Raw genomic sequence first — 18,177 nt, forward strand, 5'->3', positions numbered from 1 at the left:
TTCTAGTTGGGGGGAATGCATGTTTGAACATCCACTCTGAGAGGCAAGGGGGGAGATTGGCTCTTCCATGTCTTTGCTGAGGCTTTAGCTATCCAGCTCTGTATAAATATAGGTACCCATTATAGCCTTGGTTGAAAAAAAAAAAAAAAATAATGAAAGGAGTGGAGGGATAAATGTTATGGATGGAGCAGGGGTTAGCTACTGTGATTGTGTGCTGAAAACTTTGAGGCTTCAATTCCCTTAGATGTAGGCATTTCTGGGTGACCCGAAGTGAGGTGTTTGCATTTCTTTTTCTCTAGCTTGCACAGCTTTCTACAGATAGTGCTTGTATTGTCAATCCCATTTTGGGATACTCAACTTTCCTCATGCACTGTGTATGCACTAAGGCATCTTATTTAAAAGCCCTGACTATCACAGTAATTTTCTGATGAAGTCTTTATGGGAGAATTCAGCTATACCCTGTGATCTGGAGAAGTTTTTGGCAGTATCTTCTCCACATTGCTGTCTCCTCCCTTCTGCATGGGCGATCCCAGTGAAAGAAAATCAGGCACATGTACCAAAACCAGTGCTGAGGAGTGCTCATGCAGGGCCTGTAACTGATGTTCAATCAGAACCCAGGGGACCAGGACTGTAGAGATATTAAGAGGTGTGCTCTTGCTGTGTTGGTGCAAGTTTATCATCGATGGCCCTCAGTTTCCAAAATAGATAATTTTCCACTTTATTGCAAAGCTTCTTGCTGGAGTATTATACTTTTTTTTTTTTCTCCTCATACCTCCTTAATCAAATTACTGTTAAAACACAAGTGATTTTAAAAAACAAGACTAGTTCAGAGTAATGTAGACTTGTTAGTTATAAAAGCATATCTATACTGACAAGAATATTTATTGAAAATATATTTTCAGTCTAAAATTCAACATTTGAAAAATATGTAAACTTCACAATTTTATGCCCTAGCTTGCTTAACTGGTATTATATTAAAAGAGACAAACATATTAATTTGTGAGAGGTAAAAACAGGCATATAAAACATGTTTATATCCCAGAGAAGAGGGGAAGGGGGAAAAAAAAAAGAAAAAAAAAAAAGGAAATCGGTGTGTACTGTTTTGTGTGCAATTCCCAAGTATATTTTAGAAATAACTTTGAATTTTTATAGCCAAATTATATTTTCTACTAGGAGGGAGTTGGGGAGAGATGAATAATAGAATGATTGACAAATCTTTTAGGGACTGATTTTACAAGATGCTGCGCACCTCCTGATTGCTGCCAATCACTTCCATTTTTTTCAGTTGATCCGAGAACATATGGCATTATTCAGATGGTGCTGAGCACCTTCAGTCACAGTCCTCATAATGCCACAACATCCTCAACATCCTCATACTCTGCTAATGTGTGAATTGCTGCTGATGTTTTCAATTGGAGGGTTATTAGATCTTTGTCTGGATAAATTCCTAGCTGATACAAATGAATGTCTTGCCTGAGGATGGACTGCAATAGTAATAAATAATCAATTTTTTAAGTACCATATTTTACACAAACTATGTGAAGTATCAGTTTCGTTCATAAAATTCTTTACCACTTTTATTTCATGGGGGGAAAAAGTACTGTTCTTGTGGAGAACTGAAGTTTAGTTTACTCTCAGTGCAAATTTCTAAAAGTGGAACCTCTGGATGTTATGTGCACAAGGCAGTTGATTAAAGAGATCAGAAAGATGTTTAAAAATATATATATAAATAAATCAATTTCAACATACTGATTGTGCTGCATTACAGTTACCTGTAGAGAATCTCTAGTCATGTCTATCTGTTTTTGATGCCTCTACAGAATAACTGTCCAGCATCCTCTGCCCAACCAATCAGAATGTAGGAAAATCTACAGATATGACGGAATCTACTGTGAATCTACCTACCAGAAGTATGTTGAAATCTGTGTGAGTCTTGCCTCTAGCTCGTGCATTTAGTGCTCGTGCTCTCCCGCTATTCACAAATTACACATGTTGAAACCTTATACCTCTGCTTACATGTAAACTCTTTAAAGCAGGGATAGGAATATGTTGCTTAATTCTTTGGGATTGTGTTCTAAAAGCTAAAAAGCAAATAAAAGACCCTATGACTTTGCTAAATCTCTTAGGTATGCTTTTGTACAGTGCAATAAACAAAAATGTATACATTAGAAAATCTCGGCAAAATGTATTGCACAGGTGGTTCACATCTTAGGGATTTGAAAGGTGTGTTATGTATAAATTAGCTGTCACTTTTTTTCAGTCGTGTAATGGAATGATGAGCTGTAATTTGCATAATCCTTTAAGAAGTCAAATTATACTGTCATGTAGCAGACTTAACATGCTAGCTAGGATTTCTTAGCTTTGCAGCTAATTAGTATGTACCTTACAGGACAGTTAAATTGAAGTTGAGTCCTCTTGCTTTGCAGTCATTTGCCTTTGTCCATTGCCCTAACAGAGCCTGCTTTTGTGTGCAACAGAAGGTTGTTACCAGTGCTTCTGACAAAAGTGCTGCTGCTGTGGGCAGGCAACTGTAACGTGGTTAACTTATGTTACTGCTGCAATCTATCAGTAAAGTTCTATTTTATTGTAGTAAGCACTTAATAATGCATTTTTAAATAGGATTCAAAGGTATATATATGACAGGTATATTATAGATGATTTTGTGTTAATATATTGCAAAGGCATTATGAACTTTCTGCAGTCTTGCTGGATTTTCGAACTGCTTTCTGTCACTTAGCATTTATTTTTCATATTCCAATTTTATTCTTATTTTCTGTATCAGTATTATTGCTGTCTTGTGTATAACAAATGTCATTAAAAAAAAAAAAAAGAATCCTTAGCTTCTAAGCATCAGTTGTACTTATGCTGGAACAAAATGTTTCTTGGGCAAGGCTGTCATCATTATATTTTGGGGTCATATTTTTTCATCCATTTTTCTTATTCCATAACTGGTTGCTTGTTTTTTGTGATTATTTATTTTAAATGTGTTTTTAAGTAATAGCTACCCCATATAAAAAATAACTGGTAGTCCTGAATAGATGAAAAGTATCATTTTGGTTTACAGAACTAAGAAGAAAAGAGAAATCTAGATTTATCATTATAATTCTAGCATTAATTTAACTTTGTGATCGAAAATAGAAATCTGGCCATTGGCTTGGCTTTAAAACAAACAAACAAACCAACAAAAACCCTGTGAATAGCTACTTTTGATCTGAGATATTATTTACGATTTGTATTGTTTTATGTGTATTTCTTCCACTTTTTGTTGTTTTTTCCATCTTGCTCCGCCAGTGAGGGTACAGGCTGATTTAAGCATTTTAGATCTAGTGTGATGGTAAATGTCAGCATAAAACTTAACTTTTGTGGCTTTAATTCTCTTGTAACATCACTAATCATGAAAATATATTCCTTTCTTTAAATGTTTAAAGCATATTTGTTGTGTACTATCTCAGTTTTTAGAGTAACTTCAAGATTTTGAAACTTTGTGGAAATAAGAGAAAATTGGCACAGTTTCTTATGAATGCAAAATACAATTATGCTGATTATCTTAATGTTTGAAAATAAATAGACTTAACAGTCAGTATAGTCAAAACAGCTATCAGTGCTGACCAAAAATAAGTTGGTAGAAGTTCAATTAAAAATAGGTACACAGTTGTACAAGTAAATTTGGCCAAGAAAAAAGGCTAAAAATCAGGCAGGTGATGAAGCAGCATTGTAATTGACATCTGTATTATCATTACTTCAAATTGCTTATGTTATGAATTGGTTGAATTTTTATTGCCAAGTTCACTTGTAGAAAGCAGACTGGTTCTGAAAACTAATGCCTGTCTTTGTACAGCAGAGTGGGTTTTTTGATTAGTGAAATGTTCCCTTGGTGGTACTTCAGTGCTATTTAAGTTCTCTGAGGCATTCTTTCTATCTTCCTCCCAATAGATGTTTTTGGTACTTTACCCCACGGTAATATATTTTCAGTGATATGAGTTTTAAAAGCAAGTTGTTAATAACTTCCCACTAAATTACAACCATAACAAAATCAAGCTGTAATAATGGCATTATTGAGGTTTAAACTTCTGGATGAACTCTTGCTAATATGAAGTAACATGCACATGAACTACACTGCTGGAGAAGGGACTGTAACTTTGGTAGCCATTAGCTTCAAACTAGTTGCTTGGGGCACTTAAGGTGCGAGGCACCACAAAACAGCAAAAGGCTGTGTGGCATGCAAATCCCACTAGGGTATCTGGCTCTTGGCACAGGCAGCAGCTGGGTTCAGTAGTCATTTAGTGCTCTATTGCTGTCCATACCAGATTTAGAAACTACAGAATCACATACCTGATAGAAGTGTAGTCATATCTGTAGTAACTGATGGTTTGTGTTCCCTCATAAATATTTGAAGGTCTTTTTTATATTCTGAAGTTTTTCAGAGTTGAGTTAATTTTCACTTTTCACAATTCAGACACTCTTGTTATGACCATTTACTAGACTTGATCCTGTGCACTTTGCACATGCTGAGAATATTTAATTGCTAGAAGCTTGTTTTGTTTTTGAATAGCGGGACTTTCTTTTTATTTTTTTATTTGCTATGATTGAGGTTCTTTCTTTTCCTTGACTTTTTTTCCCCAATTCCATTGAAAATGGCTGTAAGCATAATGCTTTTCCCCCCTGCTCTGAATTTATGCTTAACTATCTACTAGTTAAAGATATTTTGTTATAGCTACTTGGCAACTGAAATTGAGATATTCTTATCCTTTCCATTATAATCTGGCAGGATTATGCCCTGGCCTTCTAGCTCAGAAATATTCTTTGAGAAAACATTTGGTGAAGTATAGAGTTGGACTAGATGATCTTTATAGGATCCCTTCCAACTTAAGATATAGTTGGGCCAATTATGTTTTGTCTGTTTTATATATATTAAATATTTTAATAGAAATCACTCTAAACTATTTATGATCCACTTACAATCAAATCTTATTAATACTGCTAGATATCCCACCCAGAACACTTTTCCCCCTACTGTCAGACAATTCGGTTGCCATGGGCCTCTGTTATTTGAGGTTGCTGAACATGTAAATATGCTTAAAAAAAGATCTAAAGCTTGAAAACAATTGCAGTTTGTTTCTGCATTTGGTAGTGTTAATGACCGGCACAACATAATTGCTCTAAAAAGATTTTACTGTTGTACTTTTTGAAGCAGATTGTATGTTTTGAGCTATGGAAGTAAAACCAGAGACCTGTCAGTTACTGACCTGGAGTTTGACTGACCATCACCTCCTGAACACGTTTTTTCTTTTTTTTCCTCTCCCTGTTCCCATCGCTGTAGCCAGGAATTTCAAGACTTCTTTTGTGGAGTCAAAACTAACAATAAAAAGAAATATTTTCTTCTCAATTCTAGTTCACTATAAGCAAGCTGCCAAGGCTTTTCCCACTTGCCCAGGTTGAAAATTCTTTCTTTTGTTTGCTCAGACACCTATGTTTTGCACTCTTGTTCACCTTTATGGTGTGTCAAATAGTGAACAAAGCCTGTATAGAAGATCTCCAGAGATGGCACAGCTCCCTGCACGTGCTCCAGTTATATTTGTTGCTGAATTACAAGGAATAATGTCTTGTCAAGAAAAGTGGTATTTTTTTCTTGCCTGTCTTGGGAGTCTTGGTTGTGTACAAGCAGTGGATATCTCAGTTATTTCTTCCCCTAGAAGTTATTCCTTTCATAAAGTGGTTCTTCACAGTATCATCTGGATTGTGAAGGGGAAACTCACAGTTTAATGGCTCTTGTGTGCTATCTCCAAAGCAAGGGTGGAAGAATATTTTCTTCATTTTTTCCTGCCCATATTAAGTGGACATAAGTTTCATGTCTGTTTTCAGGTGGAGTATAGAGAATAAGAAAGAGTTCTGCAGTAAAGTATTTCTTCTGAAATCAAGAGCATGGAACAAACATGCAAGGAAAACACTTCACTTACTTAAGTCCAGAAATACAGCTATGGCTTTAGCTCTTTTTCCTTTCATTTCTCTGCAATGATCATAGAACAGAAGGCTTATTGATTTCAGTGTAAGAAGTTGAGCAGTTTGTCCTGGAAGGTGTAGCTGATCGTATATACATTATCATACTAAGCCTGTGAACGATCAGAACATCCAGACTTATCAGACTAAAATAAGCTCCCCTTAGACTGTATGATAGCTCAAAGAAAATAAACATTTGTACAACTGAGAGAAGGAGGCATAAAGCTAAACCATTCTTGTCTGTCTCTAAGATTTAAATTAAGGTTTATTTGTCAAATGGACAAAACAAAAACAATTGCTTTGCATATCCAAAAAATCTCATGGCCCTGCATACACAAGAGGGCATAATGGACCAAATAACTCCCCTAGGGTTTCTTGTGAGGAAAGATTAAAGGATTTCTTTGGGTTGTCGAGGTGATCTACAATGGTCATCCGACCCTTAGCTTGGTGAGAACAGATAAAACAGAGGAGAGCTAATAGTTCTGAATGGAGAACTACAACTTTCTGAGAGTGAGCTTAAAACCCCCTGCTGACTCCTCTGCAGCTGGTATGGTGTATGGGAACTGCTGAATCATGGCCTGAACCTCTGATTGACTACCTGAGGCGAGCTATGAGTCAGCCACGGGAGCACAGGTGAAGGCAATTCACCTGTGCTGCCAGAAAGGGTGGAGCCTGGCTCCACCTCTCCTAGACCCATTGAAGAGCTGACTACCACTGGGGATGGGTCTCTTCTGGAGGTCTACTCTGCTGGAGTTTTATAGGTGAGCCTAGGATACAGGTAAATGTCCTATCTTTTCTGCTTTTGTGTAAGAACTATGTAGCTAAGCTCTTTAGTATACTATAACATCTGTATATTCATTGATTCAATATATGGTGATTGGGATGGCGCAGAGAAGTTGAGCAGTGCTGAGAGGTCACCACATTTTTATATCTTTCTATTCCTTACAGCTGCTCGTAAACTGGCTCAGGCATAAAACTTTTCATTATGCTTGTTTGTATGGTGTTGGATGGATTGGGTTAGTTTGAAACAATTATTTTAGTTGCAGGAAAAAAAAAAAAAAAACAGTGCATGTGAGAACAAGGCTGTCGTTCAAGCTAATGCTGTAGGGCATTAGGGTATACAAGCTTCTTCCCCCTTCAGCATGCCGTGTATAGGGGTTAATCTAGTAAGGAATTGGTAGGGGACAGTCTTCGAACTCATTCTGAAAAATTTGCTTTTTCATTTCATCTGCCTTTGTAGAAGTAAGAAGATGTTTTCTCCTTTCACATCTTAATTTTTCTCCTTGCAATCTGAATTTGATGGCTATATTTGAAGAAGCATCTACATATTTCCTTGCCATAAATTTGACCTAACACTATATTTGTTTGAAAGCTACTAGCCCAATTCACTATTTATGGGCATCTGCCAAATAAGCCACAGGTAACAAGCCTATTAATACAAATCTGGTTCTTGTAGCCTCAGTGTGAGACTCTTCCTAGCAGATCTTTATCCCTGTTACCATTACCTGTTTCTGCACTCAAAGCATATCTCAAAAATATGCATATCTGCATATTATCTGTGCTGAGCTTTCTAGATGTCTTTTGCAGCAAAAAAAGGAGTCTTAAACTGAATTTAAAACAATGAAAAGTGAGCCAACATCATCTTGCATCTGAGATGTGCTGTGAGAGTGAGCTTTCTCTGGGTAAGAAATGAGATTAGCTGTGCCACTTTAAAGTGATTAATGATCACTGGCTAGCATTAAGTTGAATATCTTATCCTTGGCTGATTGGAGCACTCAAAAATATAATTTTTCAATAATAGAAATGTTATCACACTTGTATTTCTGTTATGACATAGATGTTGCGCTGGTTTTAAATTTTACTCTGAGATTAATGGAAGGTTTTGTGAATAGGCGATATGTTTAAGTGTTACCTAAAAATTTTCTTCCATTGAATAATGAAGGGCCACGTTATTCAGTTTAACAAAATCCTATTTGGTTCATAGTTCAATACAAATCTTGAAGATTCATTTAAGCTTTGCAGAGTCTGATTGTAATATCTATTCTTGGTTAAATCCTGAAGAGAACTTAGTATTGGTCAATTGATCAATTAGGCAATTACCTTTTGCTATCTTGCATGCAGTTCAAGTTGTTGGGTTTTCAGGTCCCATGATGACACCCTTTGTATTCCCTATTAATACATGCTTTTTTGATAGTCTATAGAAATTTTTCATGCATGTTTTTTATTTCACATATGAGAGTCTTGGTGATTTTCTTTTTTTGAGTCATGCTATCATTTTCAGAAGTTGAAAGATCAATTCAAATTATCAGTGACTGAGTTATTCTTTGCATTCAGCAATGCTTGAATTTTCCCATGCTCTTTCAGTACCTCATTGCTTTGCACAAATAAAGAAACATTAATACCTAGTAATTCCAAAATACTGTGTGGGAAAGTAGTGTGCAAGATGAGTTCATTTCATTTACCAATGGTTTATGCATTCATTCAACAACTGAACAAAAAATAGTAATTTATTTTTTTCCCAACCATAAGGAGCCAAATATCTGCCTTAAAGTTCATATAAAAGTCATGGGTTGCAGTAACGAAGGTATCATGAAGCATTTTAAGTACCTTTTTGAAAGGTAGAGTGCCAGCTTTTTATCTGAAAGAGCAATATAAGATATAAAGACAAACCTGCAACCTTTTATTAGAAGAAAAATGCTGATTATAAGAACTTCAGGTAAAGTAGCATTTTTCTTTTCTTAGATGACACATATTTACTGTTAGTTATCATTTCTTTTTTTTTTGTTGTTGCTACTTTATGTTGAATTTTTACCAAATCTGGCAGAAGTAAGTTTAAGAATCCTTTAATACTCGTGACATTCCTCTGTTCTCCCTAGAAAGTATCAAGTTGACCTTTTATCTCTTTGACAGGGGTTTCCACTCTTGTTCTTAGCAAGGCAGTTTTTCCAGAATATGAACACCTCTTGTAGCTATTTGCAGTTTTTCTGGTTTGAGTAGTGGGATCATGTATTAGATGTTCCTCTGGTAAAGCTCAAGGATCACAGATACAAAACAGTGCAGTTTTGTTGCCTGCTGTTTGAAACTAAGATTCTCAGTCTCTTGCCTGAGTGGTGATTTATACAAGCCTTTCCTGTTGCTGTTTCCTTCTGTGTACATCAAAGGATTGCTTCTACTGCACTAGCTGAGACTTTACACTGTAGGCTAATATTAATTTTGTTACTCACCATCATCCACGTGCCCCTTTCTATGTTATTATTTTGCCTTTATCTGGAATCAGTGTTCTTAGTTACTAGACAGACAGCTTTGTGCTCTACTGTGTTAAAACGCATCTTTTTCAGGTGAGCCCAGGCTGCCACACAATTTGTAGAACTGACAGCTCCTTGCTAGTGACTATTGTATTATCTTTTCTGTCATCTGCAAATTTTACTGGGAAGGATTTTGTTTTCTTTCACATCGCTGATTTATTCTGCACAGGGTACTCTGCAGGGAATAAAGGGCCCAAGGAGCTCTTTCCCTGCATGGAGAACTTGGGTAGGTCTAATTCATATTTCAGAGCTGCTGGTCATAACGGCTGGGAGCAGATTAGGGCTGCTGGCACTGATGAGCTGCAACCAAACAGGGGCTATGAGTCATGAGCACACAGATTACATTCAGGAGTATGAGGTGACAGCAGCCTTTCTTTAAAGTAATATAAGACTTGTTTTGCATAGTGATGCTGTTGAAATACAGGGGGAAAAAAAAAAATTCCTTTGAAAATCTGCATGTCTGAAGTGACAACTAATAGTAAAACCTAGCTTTGTTTCCAAAACCAGATTATTTGCAAATGGTTAGCAAATTAAGTGAATATGTGCCCAAAAAGAAGGGTAAAGAAGTGGCTTCTGGAAAACTGGAAACAGTTCATGCTAGATTTCTTCCTAAACAAATTACTTTTAATTCATTTCCAAGCGATGCTTTTATTTAGAACTAGATCTGCTTCTTAGACAACCAGAATATTAAACAATGAAATCATCAAGCATAATGATTTATTGTAACATAGTCTCAGAGTTTACTGGAAATGAATCTTTTGGTTAATGTTTTATTACTCATTCTTCTCCTTTCCCCACCTCCCAAAAAGGTTTCATTGAGCGACCTTCAAAATTGTGCTCTCGTTTCTTAACAACAGTAACAAAATGAAGTTGGCGATCATTTGCTTCTCTTTAATGTTTTTTAGTCACTTATTTATTCTCCCACCCAGCCATAGGACTACACAATATGAAAGTGATGCAACTCATATTTCATATTCAGATGCAGCAATGTAACTAAATTTTGGACTTATCTATGGGAAAAACTGTTGACTTATTGCCAAAATTCCTTTTCTTTAAATTGACTATGGATAGTGCTATTTTACTTATACTAATTTCTTTTTACTATAAGAGAAATAATGCTCCAGTGAAAACACAAATATTTAGTGAAATGTTTATTGCTTCAAACTGGCTTACAGAAAACAAGGCATGTATTAAATTATGTAAAACTTTTGTCTGTTTTTGCTCCAGTTCTGGAGCCTCAAACGCAAGAAGGACATGGTGTTGTAGGAGCAAGTCCAGAAGAGTGCCATGAAGGTTATCAGAGGGCTGAAGCACCTTCCCTATGAGGACAGAGCTGGGGCTCTTTGGCCTGAAGAAGGGAAAGCTCTGAGCAGACCTTATTGTGGTCTTCTAGTACCTTAGGGGGCCTACAGGAAAGCTCGGGAGGGACTTTTTACGAGGGCATGTAGTGACAGGACAAGGAGAAATGGTTTTAAGCTGGAAGAGGGTAGATTTAGGCTAGATATCAGGAAGAAATTCTTTTCTGTGAGGATGGTGAGACAATGGAAAAGGTTGCCCAGTGAGGTTGTGGATGCCCTCTCCCTGTAAGCATTCGAGGCCAGGATGGATGGGGCTTTGAGCAACTGATTTAGAGGGAGATGTCCCTGCTTATAGCAGAGGGTTGGAACAGGATGATCTTAGAGATCACTTCCAACCCAAGCCATTCTTTGATTCATTCTCTATGTATTATTAGATGTTTTACCTTGAAATTCCATGCTCATATGCACTGGCATGTGTATACACAAATACATAGACCATTTTGAAAACAAAGAAAATACCATGATGTTAAGGTATAAGATAATGAAAGTAGAAAGCATATTTCTGTGTAATGCAAGTGCAGTAAAAAGGTAAAAAAAATTTCCAATCGTCATCATCTTCAGGCATAAAGCCAGTCTCGTACTGTCAGTCACCCCTCCCCACCCCAATAAACCAACCACTTAACAAACCACAACAGAAAAAAACATATTGCAATACTGTATAATCAGATAAAATAACTGAGAATTTGCCCTTTATTATGGAAAGTAGGAAACTTTTCAGATATACCAAGCAAAAAATCTCTTCAACAAGAAGGGGGGGGGAAGGGGACACAATCTGTTACATTTCTAAGCTTTCTGTTTGTTGAGTGACAAGATACTCACAAAAGAAGGTACCTTTTCCTGTTGTAATTGCATTGGACATTCTCTTACAGTTTCATAAATGAAGTTGGGTCTGTGCCATATTTGAGACTGCAGATTGTGACGCAGAGTAGACTGAGATGCTGTATCATGTACCATTTAATCAGGCTGCACTAGTTAGAGCATGTGTGGTAAACTGGGAATAATTTGTGCGTAAAGTCTTTCCAGCTGCATTTATATGAAAGGTGAAATTCCCTTACCTCTACACAGAAGTAGTTAAATGGACTGCGGGGAACTGAGCAGCAGTTGAATGAATTAATTTCGTGTACCTGTCCATAGCTGGCTGTGACACTACAGTGTGGCTCCTCCACAGCTGACTCGCAGCCAGGGCCTCTGCATGTCTTTCTGGAGTTCCTTCTTCATCTAGAGATAGAGACTGAGGGAGAGGAGCTGTGGTGCAGTTGGTCACCTGTATAAAGGGTGACCATTACTAACTGATAAATACCAAAGTCCTTCAGCTTTTTTTATTTTAGACATAAATAAGCAATAGCAATAATGTTAAGAAGCAAGCATGTTCATAAAAGGGATTTGACTCTAAAATGTCAAAAATACTAATTTGCATTTACTAAAATACAAATGATTAAAGGAAAACATGATGTAGTTGATGTAAAGCAGTATATCCTGCAGGTCTAAAGAGAATTTATTTCCCTTTTATATTTTCTAAATAATAGTGAAAATCATGGGAAAAATAACTTTAAAACTAATATATATTTACATGGAATGTATTCTACTCATAACTCAGTAGAAATCTCATGAGTGCTGTCCGCTGACACCATTTTCTGGCTATCAAGTTTCATAACTGTTCTTTGCTATAGATCATACTTTTAATTCAGGTTTTATTTGCCCCAACATTGCTGCCATGCTCTACGCTTTGAGTCAGATGTTACACTAAAAAGTTTTCATGTTTTCCTAAGTTTGCAAGTCTAATTGAGCAGGCTTTTCTATTCACTGGGGTTAGAAAATAAAGAAAAATATTTTGAGCAAAATACTGAATATCATGGTTCAGAAATTGTATTAAAAATAATAGTCCAAGCTTATAGTACATTCTTGTATCCCATTTGGAAAAAGCTGTATCAGTAGAAACCTATATAGCATATGCTGTTGTCTTGCACAACTGTTATTTAACTGATATTGCTTTTTTGCTAGTAAGTGATGATTTTCTCATAGATGTACAAATGAAGCTTTTGCTGATGTAGTCCTTTACATGCTTTATCTCAACAGTATGCTATGATTACTGTACTGGTAATGTGTTCCTAACATAGACCTCGTCTGGTTTTAGCAATTCATAGAACAGCTTAGGTTGGAAGGGACACCAAGAGTTCCAAACCCCCTGCCACAGACAGGGTTGCCAACTGCTAGGTCAAATTCTGGATCAGATTATCCAGGACCCCATCCAACTTGGCCTTAAACACCTTCAGGGAAGGGGCATCCAGCTTGTGGGCAGGCTACTCCAGCACCTCATCACCCTCTCAGTGAAAAAATTCTCCCTGACACCTAATCTAAATCTCTCCTCCTTTAGTTTAAAACCATTTTACCTTTGTCCTATCACTGTGAAAAAAGGTGATTTTCCTCATGTTTATAAACTCCCTTTAATTACTGGGAGGCTGTGATGAGGTCTTCCAGCAGCCTTCTCTTTTCCAGGCTGAACAAGCCTGGTTCCTCCAGCCTATCTTCATATTCCAGCTCTCCAGCCCATTCAGTCATTTTGACTTCAAATCTCAACAAAGTAAGATTTGTTTTGTAGAATTTGAAGGGACATCAGTTGTTCCACAACTTCATGATGAATAATCATTGGGATAAAGAAGCTTGAGCTGTAGTGTATTTAAAAATCAGTCCAATTTTTTTTAATAACTTTTTTAATCATTTGAGATGCTCTTGCTGGAGACTTGCACTTAGGGTGAGAAACCTTATCTTCTTGCATATTTCATTTTCAGTCTTCATAGAATACTCCAGATACTGTGATTTACCTGACTTATTGTGGCAATGCTATTCATGCTAAATCCCACATAGTTGAGCTCCTTTCCGTTGGTATCTAATGATGTACACAAGATTTTTCAAAAAAAATACTCTGAGCTTTATACTCCTTCAAAAATCTCTCAACCAAAATCAGACTGTAAAACCTAATGACTGTATCCTAGTCAGGCACAGTGCTTTGCTGCTTGCTTTGAGATAGTCTTGTTTTAGATGTTCTTACTAAGAAGGCATTTTATGGTTATCATAGCAGGAGGCTTTCTTACTTCCAGGGATAGCAGCATGCTTTTAGAATCACTGCATTGTTGCTTGTTTACTGATGATGGCTATGTTACATGCTAGACCCAGCATACGAGACAGAGGCAGTTCTGATTCATACCGCCCTGGAGAGCATCAGGCATGTATCCAAAATATGCATCAACATCAGTAGTAACTGTGGCATTGAAATTACAAGAAAGGCATAGCATCAGATAATTATCCATTAAATAGTACTACTGAATGGCCGTAAAGTTCACAGATGGTAGGTTCATATCTTCGAGGAGCACAGTCCTCTGTAATGGGCAAAATCTGTTAAGAAACAGGTCAAGGCAACCTCATTAGATAGCTTTTTCATTGTTACTTTCTTTCCTCTCACCTCCTTCCCAAGTTTACTGGCAAGGTACAAACAGACTTTTTGTGAGGTGTCAGAAGAGCAATTCAGCCAGTGCAGACCTAGGTTATCACTTAAAGATTAAACTGAAATCTAAATATTGACATTGTCACTAATTGGAACAAAATACATTTCAGAATACCAACAATTACGTGCACGTTTCTGACTTCTGCATGCTCCAAATCTATTTCCTTTGTTAGGATACTTTGTATCCTTACAGCAATGCCCACATCACAAGCTTTAAGATACCCCAAGCAATGTTGGCCAGAGCAGTGTACTACTCCTTTTTTTGTTTCCTCATTAGCTCCAGTTACCGTTCATTTTGAGTTGAAAACTAGGAATAGCTTTTTTCCCTTAAATTGAGGGAGACTCTTATCTGGAACTTTGAAGAATTCATAAAGATGAATAAATGTTGTATTTCACAGATGTTTAGGTCATTTTATATGGGATTTGGCTGAACCCTCCATGCACTGCCTTTTATGAGGATAAGTGCTCCTTTTCTCAGCAGCAGTTTAAGGAGGCGGAGACCTTCTCTGAGCCTCTTCATCCAAGTGCTTTTTTAGTGGGTAGTTTGTACTGGTCATGTGGCTCTTGCAAGCATGTTAAATACAAGTCTTGGTGTCATGGCTGCAGTATGCTCAAGGTCTTAAGTGGAAGGTTTTCTCCTTCAGTGCAGTTCTTATGCATGTTGTTCACTCCAGTCTGAACTCTCATGATATATGTGCAGTTACGATGCTTAAAATTAGCATTTTATACTAACACTCCTAAATTTGTGGTCAGGCCCTGGAATGGGGAAGTAGGGCTCCTCTGCACTAAGAGTTGTTTCTCTGCATGTTCGGAGTGTGTTTTCTCTAAAGACATCATAAAAGGCTCATCTGTTTACACATGCATATTTTATAAGAGGTGATTTTGGGAAATGTATTAAAATTCATGTTAGGATACAACTCCTGCTGGATTAACATTTGTATATTGTGTATCGTCTTCCATATGCTTATCTAAGGACAGTTTATGAAAGTCAAAGTGAATAAATAATTGCTTACAGTTGGTCATCTACTCCTCATACTTGTACACCCAAAATCACATTTTTGACTTCTCAGTCTTTGATTTTTGTGTGGACACTTTAAAAAAAAAAAAAATGCAATGTATGCAAACATCAGCTGCTTACTGTTGTGTTTAAGCAAAATTTTATGTCTGCATTAGAATCAAAACCCTCATTCAAGTTGATATGGGTGCTGCTTATTGCATGAGGCAGTGAGATGACATCAAAAACAGAAAATAATTGTATTTTAGACTAAGTGCAGGAAACTTACTGTAAATAGGAAATTAGTATTTTTTTCCCCTTAATACTACAGTTTTTATTTTATTGAAAGTCCCTACCACTAAACCACTTTCCTGTTTAGTTATGTCTTATCCCCATAGCTTACTCTGATACCAGTTGCACTCGTTGTTACTTAACCTCCAGCCCCAGGAAGATGGGTATGTTCCTCACAACAGCAGCACATTGCAGAGCTTTGGGTAGCACTTACATAGATTAGTGTCTGATTCTGCTTTTAATGTGCATATTACCTCCAGCTATGTACCTTCTTTTCCCTTACTGGAGACCTGTATTCAGAAGACCATAGTATGCATTCCAGATGGCTCTGCAGGCAATGTCTGCCAGGGAAAAACAGGTGAATATAATGAACCAGGGAGGTAACTGGAGACTTATACTTTATAATTTGATTATGGTATTAGATGAAATGGATTCAAAAATACTAGTTAAATACTGGTTTTACAGTGTTTATTATATTGTAGTAAACAGATTAAAATTTAGGTTGGACCTGTACTTGCATATGGATCAAAGAAAGTTTGTGATGGAAGGAAGTTCACTGTTTGCATTTGTGTAAAGAGCTGGTTATTTAAGGTGTTGATATGAGTGGTGGAGGATAATTACCTGACTTTTAGTTTGCCCTAAGTAGCTAATTACATCTGCAGATAGGTAGAGTTTGGCTGTCACATTGCTGTGCACTCATACTCAGGGACACACAAAAACATACAAGAGGAAAGATGAGTAATTCCTCTTGGGTTTAGAACAAGAACAACGCTCAGAACTGTAGAAAAAAAGAACACAATCTAACTCTGAGTCATCAAGACTGTAGTGTCAGAAACACTCAGAATGGACTTGGGAGGGAAGAAGGATTACAGGCTTGTTAAAACAAATGAATCTTGTGCAATGAATGGGAACAGGGTCCCTGATTAGGTGAAACTCAGCTCAGGCAGAAGGAATGAGGCTGAAGAGTACAACAGGTGGAGAGCTGACTGTTGCAGTGATAAGGGGAAGAAGGTGTATGCAAAAGGGAGAGCCCTGTGTTCCCCCAAAAAGGGCACTTGATGGATTTGCTATATCTTTGCATGCTAGAGAATGAAAAGTGTACTTGTTTCTGGAAAAATCTCTTTTTTTTTTTTTTTTTTTTTTTTTTTTTTTTTGCTTCAGTATTACTTCAGAGGGTGAACACAAAATCCTACAAGGGTTAGAGCTACCAGGGTTTATGCTCTTGATCACTGGAGGACAAAGCTAGTGTTGTCTCATCTGGATAAAAAGTGGTGACTAAAAAAGCCCATACCTAGTTACTGCCACAGCAGTCATGAAAGTGATTATCGCTGGTCTGAGGAAAGTGCATGAAAACTAGACCGAAGGAGGCTTACAAGCTCACAGACGTAGTGAAACCCAAAAATAACAGATGACTGAATAGAGTCTACCAAGGCTAGTGGTTTGCATCAGCAGGAAGATCTGTTATGCACCAGCTCTCTTATTTAGATTTTACAGGTTGGCTGGGTATACTGAACATGTGCCAGCTGCAGTTGTAACAGATCTGGGGAAAAAAAGCAACAAAATTTTCCACGTTCTTCTAGAAGACCCATGTGGAGAAACTTAACCATTCTGACTGTGAAATTGCAAACTCTGTTATCAGTTATGGATCTCAGCAGGACATAGAGACATTGCAGAGAAACTCTTGAGTAAAGTGCTGAAATGCTGAAATGACCCTTTCATTGTCACAAATGGACCGCTCTGCCTTATGACTTCTGTTTTGTTGTTGGTTTAAAACAAAACTATTTATGACTGAGGAAAGATTTGCTCACTGAAGTGCTATTCTCTTTCTTCCCTGAAGCAGTGAAGATGTTCTCTAGATGACAAAAATGTTTAACTGTTCCAAGATTACCACTTGCTGTTATCAGCTAGATTTAAGCATTCTATTTAACATCTTTATTATTGTTTATCTTCTATTATTTGTTTTATTTTTTTCTATTTAACATCCTTATTAATGATCTTGATGAGGGGATTGAGTGTACCCTCAGTAAGTTTGCAGACGACACCAAGTTGGGGAGTGTGTTGATCTGCCTGAGGGGAGAAGGGCATTACAGAGGGACCTGGATAGACTGGATCGATGGGGTTTTGGTAGGGCCACGGTTAACTGTATGTGTTTTGGTAGGGCCACGGTTAACTGTATGTGTTTTGGTAGGGCCACGGTTAACTGTATGGGTTTTGGTAGGGCCACGTGTCGGGTCCTGCATTTTGTTCCCAATGACCCCAGGCAACCCTACAGGCTTGGGGAGGAATGGCTAGAAAGCTGCCTGATGGAAAGGGGCCTTGGTGTACTGATGGACAGTTGGCTGATATGAGCCAGCAGTGTGCTCAGGTGGCCAAGAAGGCCAATGGCATGCTGGCTTGTATCAGTAATGTTGTGGTGAGCAGGACTAGGGAGGTCATCCTGCCCCTGTACTTAGCATTGGTGAGGCCTCACCTCCAGTACTGTGGGCACCTCTGTACAGAAAGGACATTGAGCTGTTGGAGCAGGTCCAAAGAAGAGCAACAAGGCTTGTGATGGGCTTGGAGAATATGCCCCATGAGGAGAGAATGAAGGAACTGGGGCTGTTTAGTCTGGGGAAGAGGAGGGAGTCCATATTGCCCTCTTCCAATAACTGAAAGGTGCTTACAGCAAGAGTGGGACTAGTCTCTTCTCACTGGTGACAGAACAAGGGAAGATGGCCTCAAGTTGCACCA

The 18,177-nt window shown here is 37.6% G+C and overlaps 1 protein-coding gene across 7 annotated transcripts in view; it reads left to right on the forward strand.

Annotated features, from left to right (window-relative positions):
- Positions 1 to 18,177, forward strand: part of NPAS3 (neuronal PAS domain protein 3) — a 599,300-nt gene that overhangs the window by 78,290 nt on the left and 502,833 nt on the right. For 4 of the 7 annotated variants that reach the window (XM_085225180.1, XM_085225181.1, XM_085225183.1 and 1 more), the window contains exon 2: positions 1,821 to 1,910. The exons of the other annotated variants lie outside the window; for them this stretch is intronic. In XM_085225180.1, coding sequence (XP_085081306.1) covers positions 1,821 to 1,910 — 90 coding nt within the window. The remainder of the gene's footprint in view (positions 1 to 1,820; positions 1,911 to 18,177) is intronic. 7 annotated transcript variants of the gene reach the window in all.

This window comes from Meleagris gallopavo, chromosome 5, assembly GCF_905368555.1.
Source record: "Meleagris gallopavo chromosome 5, MGAL_WU_HG_1.1, whole genome shotgun sequence".
Lineage (NCBI taxonomy): Eukaryota > Metazoa > Chordata > Aves > Galliformes > Phasianidae > Meleagris > Meleagris gallopavo.